Source organism: Penaeus monodon, chromosome 2 (genome assembly GCF_015228065.2).
Source record: "Penaeus monodon isolate SGIC_2016 chromosome 2, NSTDA_Pmon_1, whole genome shotgun sequence".
Taxonomy (NCBI): Eukaryota; Metazoa; Arthropoda; class Malacostraca; order Decapoda; family Penaeidae; genus Penaeus; species Penaeus monodon.
In genome coordinates this window covers 4,505,240-4,516,810 of record NC_051387.1, presented here as the reverse complement: position 1 = coordinate 4,516,810, position 11,571 = coordinate 4,505,240, and the positions used below count along the sequence as shown (strand labels likewise).

The following is an 11,571-nucleotide window of genomic DNA, read 5'->3' as shown; positions in this document are numbered from 1 at the left end:
GAGTTCGAGGGTTCAAGTCACCGGCCGGCGTGTTGTTCCCTTGGGCAAGGAACTTCACCTCCATTGCACCTCCATTGCCTGCCTAGCCGCTGGGTGGGGAAACCAGCCCAAGTCAGTGCCGGTCCCTGAACCGGGTAAATAGAGATGGTGACTCGATAAAAACACCGGGCGGAAGGCAACGGCAAACCACCACTCTAAATTGCCAAGAAAATCATGGAAATCCATGATCGCCAACGTCCTTGTAGGACAGGGCACTTGGGGGGGGGGGGAGTAGTAATATAAGATAACATTACAAAAATTAATAATAATATTAATAACAACATTGATATTGATTGCATTAGTATTAAAAAAAAATATATATATATATATATTATATATATATATATGGAGGCAACTTGAAATCAGGTTGAAGTAACGAGGTCTATTAATTAACTTAGTGACTAAGCACCAATGCAGCTAACTATGTATAGAGACAATACTACCGTGAACACCTTTTTCTAGTGGCATTGGGTTGATTATGAATTTTGGACTTGACGGTCTTTCCGAAAGACTGATAGACAGTCCCACTATTTATCTTAGGACCATTGGATATAGGTAATCCCTGTCCAAAGTGTTTTGTAAGCTACATATAGATGTGGATCTTTTATTCTATTTTATTTTCCTAGAATGTGCCAGTTTTCAAGGTTTTAAAAGTTATAGCAGTCCCAAGACATGAAAACTACAATTTATAAATACATTATAGACATTGTTTATAGAAGTATACTGCTTCTGTTTTTATCAGGAATGCTTGATAGATCATGTTTAATCTCTTGAATGGAAGCTTTTCAAAAACATTAAATATTTATACAGAATTGTTTAACCTTAAAAGTAATAAAATATCATCGATTGGGACTTTTAATAGGCCTTTTTACACAAGCAAGCATTATCATAGGCACAAATACAGTGGATGCCACAGGTAGGCAAATTACTTGGTAAACAAGTAGCTTTCTCGCTATTTTATCACATGTGATGTCACCTTCACAGATGCTTGCCACTGCTGCCACCAATTATGCGTAATTATGTGGCAAGGCCTTTTCACTAAAGGAAATGCTAATTTTCAGTTCTTACATTCTACTTACTAGTCAATGGACTTCATTTGGGTGTACCTTTCTATCCAGTGTGCTTTTAATACCCCACCATGGTCTTCAAATACTAAACCTAACTGTTTTTCCAGTTAGTACTAGAAGGCAGTTCTAAACTATGACAATGGAAGTTCCATATCAGTTTTATTATTTTTAATGGATTCCTGACATTTCTGTACTGCAAAAGACTATTTACAGGCTTTGTAATAAAAATTTGTTGGACATTTAAAGTTATCAAACTTGAATGCAAAAAGAAATGAAAAACTAGAGCACATCCTTACACTTGTTTTATTATTAATTCCTGCACCAATTATTTGAAATTTTATACCATTTCTAATACTTTCAATCTGAGAATTTTAAAAACCTTTTATGGTGTGCCAACAAAATTTGCAACAACCTTCCTTAAGACATAAGTCAAAAAAAAAAAAAAAATTGAAAAAAGAATCTGGAAATTTGATTTATACAAATGGCAGTAAGATAACAGTAAACAGGTCAATAAGAAGTTAATAGGAATTTCTTGTTATAAATGTATTTATTCAATATGTAACATCAGAGAAGTCACCTTGGATGCAACACAGGAGGTCCTGTACAATTTTGGGGGGTAATTTCACACAGATGGATGGATTTTGGTTTTTACAGATTATGCTTTTGGTACAAGTCAATGATTTCTTGTACATCACCAGTTGATCCAAGGAAAATGGGAGTGCGCTGATGAATATCAGTTGGGACGATGTCTGGAAAATATACATAAAAAAAAAAAATTAGATATTACACAAACACAAGTACACAATCCATTATATTATGTAAGCAATTACTAATTCCCTAACACAAATGTGTAAAAACAATGACATATTGAATAAGCTATTGGTTTTCATGTAAAACCCAAAGAAAAATCTTTAGAAAAAGTATTTATGAAAAGCATGAATTATTCACAATCCCCTCAACTTCCTAGTTCATGACATGGCATTACCAGTGTGTACTTAGTATCCCAGCCACATGCCAAGAGAAAAACATTTATTTATTGCTAAGGAGGGATTCATAAACCGTTTTCAAAGAAAAACTTAATAAAATATCATGTCTGGTAAAATTTCTCTAATGACTTCAAAGAAATCACCTGAATATTTTCAGCAAATCCACTTGCTTGCATGTAGTTATGACCAGTATTATACAACACAGATTTTACTTCAAATTTTTTATCTTTCTTACCAAGGATACGCATCTTTCCAGTTGTTGCCTGACCTCCAGCCTGTTCCATCAGGAATGCCATGGGGTTACATTCATACAGTAAACGAAGCTAAAAAGAAAGGAAAATTAAAATTACTATTAAAAAAAATTGTGCTTATCTCAACCTTCTACAGATATTGTAAAATTGCAGCTTCCAAACTTAGTACTTGAAACATAAAAAGTAATTCAAAACTATATTTTTTAAATGCTAAAGACTCATGTCTTTAGCTAGAAATTAAAACCCTACCTTGCCCTTTGGAGCATCAGATGTGGCAGGGTACATGAAAATACCTCCATACTTCAGTGTACGATGGACATCAGCAACCATAGATCCAATGTAACGTGCACCAGCTTTTTTAGCCTGTAAAAAATACAACTTTTTAAAACCGTTTGTCACTTTGAAAGGAAAATCACAATATTCCTTTGGTCTCACTACCTTCACTCTATTCAAAACAGGTGTAGTAGGATATTGTCTGCATCTCTGGTAGCATAAAACAGCTTAAGAGTCTTGTGGGGTTGAATTCTTGTCAGAATATAATTATTCAAATGAAGAGAGGAAAAAAAATCAAACATTAATTAAGCTTATGAGCTAAGAATTTTACAAAAATTTACCTTCTTTCCATGAACATATTCAGATACTGCTGGATCCCAGAGGTTGGCATAACCTTCATTAAGACTGTAGATTTTGCCCTTTTCCTTAACTCTCATGTTGGGGTCAGTCAACACAAACTCTCCAATACTCTGAAATATATTATAGATTAAAAATGGTTATATCTGCAGTTCCTTTTTCAAATAATATGTATATATGTAATATATATATAGTTTGTTTACACTGTTCAGAAGGCCTCAATGACTTATTTTTCATCTTACCGGATCCAACATAAAACCGTTAACTCCATTGCCAGTAGATATGACCATCATAGTAGCTGAACCGTACAAGGCATACCCTGCTGCAACTATCTGGTTACCAGGCTGTAAGGCATCCGATACTGTTGGAACTCCTTCAGTGGTTTTTCTGAAAGAAATGTATCAATTTTGTAAAATCATTGTATATAATAAGTGATATTAGCCAACAGAAGGATACCAATCTAAGATCCATTTCAGGAAAATGTGGTTAAATCTGCACTAATTCAAAGGCTTTGTTTTGCTTTTCTTTTATGATCTAATTACTTAAACATTTCTGCTTTATGAGGACCATGTGCTCTCAACATGGCCAAAACTGCAAACCAAGCCACTTACAAATATGTATTTTTTTTTACCGTCAAGAAACCCCAGTTCCCCTCAATTCCTGGTCGTTTTGCCTATCAGAGGAGTTTCTCTTCCTTTTTTAATGGGAAGGATACATTTCAGAAAATCAGTATAAACACGGGACATTTTCGGGGCTATCCAATGATTGGGAAAGCATCAAGAAAGGGGAGGGTGAATATATATCTCCCATTAATCAAGGCTATTGATGATGGCCAATGTGAAAATATGTAATAAGTTTAATTACATACATTCTGAAAGCTGGTCAGGCTATGTCCATTCCTAGATATCTAGATTTTTCCTTTATCTCCCAGGAAAGAAAAGGGAAAGAAAAACATATCTAATTTTGTTTAATGCGGAAAAAACAAAAAATAAAAGTGTAGTACATTCTTCTTCCGACTATTGTCTTTCTGAAGAAAACAAGATTAGTCTTATTTTCGTAGGCTAAAAATCATGTCTTGAGGAAAACTATAAAGCTACCTAAATTTCCAACACAAATTTTGATTTTGTGTGTGTGTGTGTGTGTGTGTGTGTGTGTACATGTGCATTTTTTTTTTTTTTTTCCATTAAATTTGGATAATCATATGCATTAGCAAATATACCCATATTGCTTATTTTCTGACTGTCTCACTGAATTAGATTGTGACTGGTCAAATGCAAACACTATTTTTCACTTATATTTAATATATATATATATTTTTTCCTAGCGGAATTAATAAGAATATAAACAATCAGGAGGTATGTCAAGATTTTATGCTTTGAAGATTAAAGCAAGCAATGCACATTTACATGCACTTTTCTTGAAACTTGAATTAGTGTTCTACCGTGTAACTTTCTGGGGAGTTATTTTTACATGAAAGCAAACACAAGTAGGCAAACTGTTTCTTGCAACATGGTTTAGAGCATTTGTAGAGCATGCAATCATCTTGCAAATGAAATCAGAAAGTTGTCTCATAAATTATCATGAAAATATTTACATTAAAAATATTTCAGATCTTAATTAGGCAAGAATAAAAGCATGCTGGCAGGATTTATAAATAACTAGCTAAAAAATTACAATAAAAAATATAAATCTACAAATGAAAAAAAATATATATATACAAGAAAATAAAATGAGACCAACCTGAATGCAAGGACACTTCCCTATACTTATGCAATACTAAAACCTTAAAAAAAAAGTATCCATCTCACAATAAAAAATGAACAAGAAATGACCACAATGCCTTGTTCACAATACTCACAAAAGATCCGTTCACAACTCACCTATAAATGCTGAAAATGGATCCTATGGAGACAAGGCAATCGATATTGGAAGAACCATCGAGGGGATCAAAACACACCACGTACTTTCCTTGTCGGTCCTGCTCTACCTGTTAAAAAAAAAAAAAAAAAAAAGATAAATTTATAGACGGATAGACAGGGTAAAGGGGTCAAGTTGGTAAAGGTGTTGTGATAACGATAGACAGACCTACAACAAAGGAAATACAAGCAGGATAAATACCTTTCCATACACCACACTGCTTTCTATCTATTACCAGTCTAATATACTCATTCTCTCACTATTAATAAACCACACACTTATCCCTATTAAAACTTTTAATCATTTTAAATTGCAACTTCTCTTTCCTGCTTCAATTATCAATATCATTAATATTACTAAGACATAACCTTAACCTTAAACATTTTCTCATTGCCAAAATGATGTCACATCTAACTAAACAAACACATTCTTCTAAATATAACTGCATGAGAGAGAGAGAGAGAGAGAGAGAGAGAAAATCCCCATGTTATATCTAAACTGATAGAGGCACAACATGAATATCTACAATACAGAGATTTATAACTACATAATTCATAATTATGAAACCGACATACATAAACAAGTACCCACAAAGGCTACCCGGTATAATATCTTTTGTAGCTCTGTCCCATTCTTATATGAGGGTCACCATAATCTGGTTCTGGCAGATATTGTTTTATGGCTGGATGCCCTTCCTGACGCCAACCCTCTCTTATTTACCCAATAAACGATCTCGCTGTTAATTCAGTTGATTGAACATTACCTCAATCACAGTTTTGTTTTCTTCAGACACGAGCAAACAGGTTGTGTAAGACGACGACAGCATGTTGATGAAAAGGTCGTTGGCGAGCACATCCAACTTCTTAACTTCTTCTCCCTGAACGTTGACGTCTCCTGCCATGCCATACCTGAATGGGAAGATTCATAGAAGATTCATTAGAAGATTCATAGGGACCCCAATACTTTCACCTCCTCTACTTGTGCCGATGTGGAGTCCAAGTGTGTGTGTGTGTGTGTGTGTGGGGGGGGGGGGGGGGCTGGCTAGCTCGCTCGTGCATCGAGAGAGCGAGAGCGAGAGGGAGAAAGAGAGAATGCTGGTTAATGGGTGCGTGTATTTGTCATCGTGCATGCCCGTATCACTGTCAATGCTTAGACATAGACATTAAGTAAAATCATGATCAAAATAAGGCTGCAGTAACAATTTCCGGTATTTACCAAAACCAGGAAAAAAATATTTCTTACAGAATGTCAAAGCTTATTTACGTCAAATTCTATACAAAGAGCCGGATACAGAATTATGACATCATATTTATCTACAGATCCTAGTGAATGACTGTTGACACTTACGTACACATGCAGTCATTAAAAGCAGTTGATCATAAGCACGCATTGCACATACACTTGTTACATGTATGTACAGAACGTATACATGTATATGTAAATGTGTAAATATGCATGCAAACTACAAATGCACGCACACACAAATACACGTATACGCCATACATTTATACATACATACAAAATACTATTGCTAGAATTTATTACTAGAAAAGATAAGAAAAAAAAAATAATATAGACGGATAGACCGTTACAGTTATATTTACTTCCATTTGCATTCATACAACCCTAAGTTTTGACAATCCCGTAACTTTCTCTTGTCTCTGAGAATGGGTATGTAAATGTCTCTTACTGCGTAGACCCAAGGTTATTAAACTGTTTAGTATCCTTGGCATAAACAAAACAGAAAAAAACAAGACACTTGATTTTCCGCTAACCAAGGCAGTTTCATTCGTTGAGGCCACATCACAGGAAGAAATTCAACCACAAGTGTGTGACTGTGCCTGTGTACGTACAAACGGACTCGCGTGATTGTGCATGTGTATGTATGCACAAACGGACTCGTGAGATTGTGCATGTGTATGTATGCACAAACGGACTCGCGAGATTGTGCATGTGTATGTATGCACAAACGGACTCGCGAGATTGTGCATGTGTATGTATGCACAAACGGACTCGCGAGATTGTGCATGTGTATGTATGGACATGCGGACTCGTGTGACTGTGTATGTGTACGTGGACATGCGGACTCGTGTGACTGTGTATGTGTACGTGGACATGCGGACTCGTGTGACTGTGTATGTGTACGTGGACATGCGGACTCGTGTGACTGTGTATGTGTACGTGGACATGCGGACTCGTGTGACTGTGTATGTGTACGTGGACATGCGGACTCGTGTGACTGTGTATGTGTACGTGGACATGCGGACTCGTGTGACTATATGTATGTCAGTGTGCGTGTGTACGTGTGTGTGTACGGGCGTGTGCGTATGTACGTGCATGTGCGTATGCGTGTTCATGAGTATGTGTATACGTGAGTGTGCGCGCGTTTGTGAACGTTTACGTACATCTCCGGTTCTCTCTTTTTAGAAAGATATCACAAGTGTCCAAGAAAGCGTCCACGTGTTTAAGAGAGACGCGCATCTGTCCCACACCAACTGGTCGGCGAAGGAACGTCATCACCTGTATACATCTGTGCCTCATGTACTTAGGCCGAGAATAAAGCGGTGATAATTACTTTATATATACACTATTATAATATATATATATATATATATATATATATATATATATATATATATATATATATATATATATATATATATACTCTTTCAACTAAAACGATCCTGACGCAAATAAATATCAATCCATTTTCGCCACATCAACGTCTTTTAATGCAACGCCACATCAGCCACTCCCTTCTATGCCGCGCACCGATTGGCCGAGAGAAGACTGACGTCAGCGGGGATTGGTCTAGAGAGGATTGGCCTCAGCGGTGATTGGTTGAGAGGGAATTGGCGCCAACGGTGATTGGCCGAGAGAAGATTGGCCTCAGCGGTGATTGGTGGACGAGGGAGGTGTGTGTGTGTGCGTGGTTGCTGGGGGCTGCTCCAAGGCAGCCGCTCAGACGTGGCCTTGGGGGGAACATGTTGGACTGCAGCCTGCTTTATTTCTCTCTTTACTAGTTGTTACGGAGCAAATATGTTGTTAAGGAATCACGTTTTTAATGCATACGCGTAGGAACCATATAATACGATCGCTATCTTACTATATCTGCCTATGACGCGCGGCTAATGTCTCGTACACCTTAACTACATCAGCAGTCTTGTTTATTCGTATTCATTATACTAATCCTGGGTACGTTATATCGTCGACTCTTTGGGGAACAACCTTGCCGAAGGGAGGGGAGGGCTGGGGAGGGGAGGGGGTCCATGTAAAGGACCTCCTGTCTCCAAGGCAACAAGTGGCTATAGCCTTGCCACGCCACTTCGTGCATCGCCATACACTTTCGCCCTTCGATCCCCAGAAACAAACTACCGTGGACTGATAATGATTGTACCCTTTCCCCATGCCACTCGAAGTCCACAATGGCGATGCCCTACTGTACGTGTGCGCGAGATACTAAAGATAACGATTTCTTCTTGCCCTGGAACTGTCCTTCAAGCTGCAATTGTTGTCAAGTCTTTCCTTGTTAAGAGGGAAGATAACTATCTTTCTCTCCCGTGTCCCACACAGTTCTCTCGCTTGACAAAGAGGTGTCTCTCGCTCCTTTCGAATCTTCATTCTGCGATTTTATTCCATTTTTATATATTGTAAAAAAAAAAAGTCTTTGGTCTTGCTACGTGGTAAATATTTTGGACTAGAATGGGCAATTTAGTAGACTACAAACACTACCACTCAACTTGTAATGGTTTCTTGAAAGTACAAGTTTGGTGATTCCGTATAATCACCAAAGATTATCAGTTCAGAGCCTTTGATCTAAGATAAGGTAAAAAAAAAATGTTAACCAGCCGAATGCTTCACCTACTTGGAAATATATCTTTGATATCCGCTGATTTTATTTATTATTATTATTATTTTTAATTACATGGTGTAAGTATTTCCAGCAAAGAAACCTCTAATAGACATTCATCTTTTAAAACGAAGTACCAGGTCGCTTTCACCCATACAATGAAGAGAAAGTAGTTTTTTAACCCTAAAAGAAGTACAACGACCTTTAGGCCTAAAATAAAGCGTCTGGAAGGCATCTCGAAAACTTAAGGATACTATTTGTTTTTTTTTATGTGTATAATACGTGTATACTACGGTTAAGGTGAGACATACTAATCGTATTCTGAAGTGATCATTAGCAAATTGTGTAATTTCGAATATTCTTACAATATTCAGGTCTACAGACTCTTCGAACGTGGTAGGATTAACAATCCACGAGTCTAATAAGCAGTTCCGCACAAATCAAATTATATTTACTTATAAAAACGCTACACAGAAACTTACAGCTTGGCAATTCCGGCCTTCCTGACAGCAGAGGAAATCGCCTTGACAGCAGTCTGGATGCTGACTAGGAGCTGTGTCAAGTCGCCTGTGGCATGGGGCACTCTCTTCTGCTCCGCCAACGTGAAACGCGTCAACGTCATGGAGTCTGTGTCAATTGCCTGGCCCGTGGAAGTCATCTTGAGTGGCGTTGGCGACGTTTCACGCTCCGGAGGTAATAGGTCTTCTCTACTGGAGTTCCGCAAGAGAACTGCGAGGTTTTGTTGTCTTTTGGAACCACGCTACGGCCTTCGCGATCTGCCGGGAGGAACTGCAAACTGTCGTACCGCTTTGAGCTCTTGAAGGAATTAGTCTTTTTTTCTTTTCTTTTTCTTTCTTGCAAATTCTTCTCTTCAATAAATACTTAATATTGTATCATTAAATGACCAGATAGTTATGATTCATTTCTTCAAGTACTACCGAAATAGATTTTTTTTTTTACCTTTTTTATCGTACCAAGTCAGCGGGGTACGATCTATGATCACACAACGTAACACGAAAAAGTGTTGGTATTTGTGACTAGGAAATGTATTGCAGTTATGTTTTTCTTCAGCCACCCTTTAGAGAGATGATGTTTGGTAAAATCCAGAGGGTATCGGAATACTGGTCTTGTTTGCGTCTTGTTTGTTGCAATATGTGGCATATAAATATTTGCGGATGAGTGCACGGGCATAAAATGTATACATACACGATATGGGTGTATGTGTGTGGGGTATGTGTATGTGTATGCGTGCTTGTGTGTGTGTGTGTGTGTGTGTGTGTGTGTGTGTGTGTGTGTGTGTGTGTGTGTGTGTGTGTGTGTGTGTGTGTGTGTGTGTGTGTGTGTGTGTTTCTGTTTATCTATATGTGTGTGTACTGGTACTAAGAATAGTAACAATTCTATAGTTTAATGTAATTTAGAACCATAATTATCAGTCATTCTTTACATTCTTTAATACTTATCATCCCTCGCTTAACTATATCTATACCTCCAGATACAAATCAAACCTACTTGCTTCGGGATATGTGCTTTTACGTTTTCAATGAACAAAAGCAAGCCACTCGTAACATTAACCAATACCAGTTAATTGAGGCTTCGGGCATTTTGTATCTTGTTTATCTTCTGGTGTTCACTACCATCACGTCCACGGCAACAGTATCTACTATTATCTTCTCCTCCCCACAACTGTCTGTTTGTCTCTGCCTCTCTCTCTCTCTCTCTCTCTCTCTCTCTCTCTCTCTCTCTCTCTCTCTCTCTCTCTCTCTCTCTCCTCTCTCTCTCTCTCATTCTCTCTCTCTCTCATTCTCTTTCTCTCTCTCTCATTCTCTCTCCTCTCTCATTCTTTCTCTCTCTATCTATCTCTCTCCTTCTCTCTCTCTCTCTCTGTCTCTCTCTCTCTCTCTCTCTCTCTTCTCTTTCTCTCTCTCATTCTCTCTCTCTCTCTCTCTCTCTCTCTCTCTCTCTCTCTCTCTCTCTCTCTCTCTCTCATTCTTTCCTTCTCTCTCTCTCTCTCTTCTTCTTCCTCTCTCTCTCTCTCTCTCTCTCTCTCTCTCTCCTCTCCTCCTCATCTCTCTCTCTCTTCTCTCTCTCTCTCTCTCTCTTCTCTCTCTCTCTCTCTCTCTCTCTCTCTCCCTCTCTCACCTTTTTCCTTTTTAACACATGTTCACACGCGTATAATAATATTTACTTATCTGTCACTGTACAGAATACTCTTATTCTGAGATATTTTCAAGTAATCGAGATGACTGATAACACTTAACGGTGAGGGGTTGTAAAATTACTTTCCCAAAGTTCAAGGGGATTATGAGTTAAAGATAAGATTTTAAACAAATAATTGGAGCTGTGAGAGAACTGCCTTATAGGTAGTCAGAATGAAACCCTGTGTTTATAATACCCACACTACCAATATCCTATACGTGATTGTATGATGATTTGTGATTCTTTATCTATTCATTCTCTGTCTGGCTCTCTCGGTCTTTGTCTCTCTGGATCTCTCGGTCTTTGTCTCTCTCTCTCTCTCTCTCTCTCTCTCTTCCTCTTCCTCTCCTCTTCCTCTCTCTCCTCTTCCTCTTCCTCTTCTCTCCTCTCTCCTCTCCTCCTCTCTCTCCTCTCTCACTCTCCCTCTCTCACTCTCTTTCTCTCTCTCTTCCTCTCTCTCTCTCTCTTCCTCTCTCTCTTCTCTCTCTCCTCTCTCTTCCTCTCTCTCTCTCTCTCTCTCTCTCTCTCTCTCTCTCTCTCTCTCTCTCTCTCTCTCTCTCTCTCTCTCTCATGGACTGTCTCGGAGACAGCAGGTTACTTTGACTAAACTACGCATAGGATATCAGTACACTATA

At 38.1% G+C, this 11,571-nt stretch overlaps 1 protein-coding gene across 2 annotated transcripts in view; it reads right to left on the bottom strand.

Annotated features, from left to right (window-relative positions):
• Positions 1–1,630: 1,630 nt before the first annotated feature.
• LOC119580422 (fructose-1,6-bisphosphatase 1-like) overlaps positions 1,631–11,571 on the bottom strand; it is a 20,488-nt gene continuing 10,547 nt past the window's right edge. Inside the window, exons 1-8 of one of the 2 annotated variants that reach the window (XM_037928565.1) lie at positions 9,223–9,513; positions 5,654–5,798; positions 4,854–4,960; positions 3,216–3,360; positions 2,958–3,086; positions 2,593–2,706; positions 2,328–2,415; positions 1,631–1,855 (exon numbers count right to left, since the gene is read on the bottom strand). In XM_037928565.1, the coding sequence (XP_037784493.1) occupies positions 1,755–1,855; positions 2,328–2,415; positions 2,593–2,706; positions 2,958–3,086; positions 3,216–3,360; positions 4,854–4,960; positions 5,654–5,798; positions 9,223–9,398 (1,005 nt within the window). In that variant the 5' untranslated portion in view covers positions 9,399–9,513 and the 3' untranslated portion in view covers positions 1,631–1,754. Of the gene's footprint in view, positions 1,856–2,327; positions 2,416–2,592; positions 2,707–2,957; positions 3,087–3,215; positions 3,361–4,853; positions 4,961–5,653; positions 5,799–9,222; positions 9,514–11,571 lie in introns of those variants that run through there. The other variant, XM_037928572.1, reaches the window with a different exon arrangement.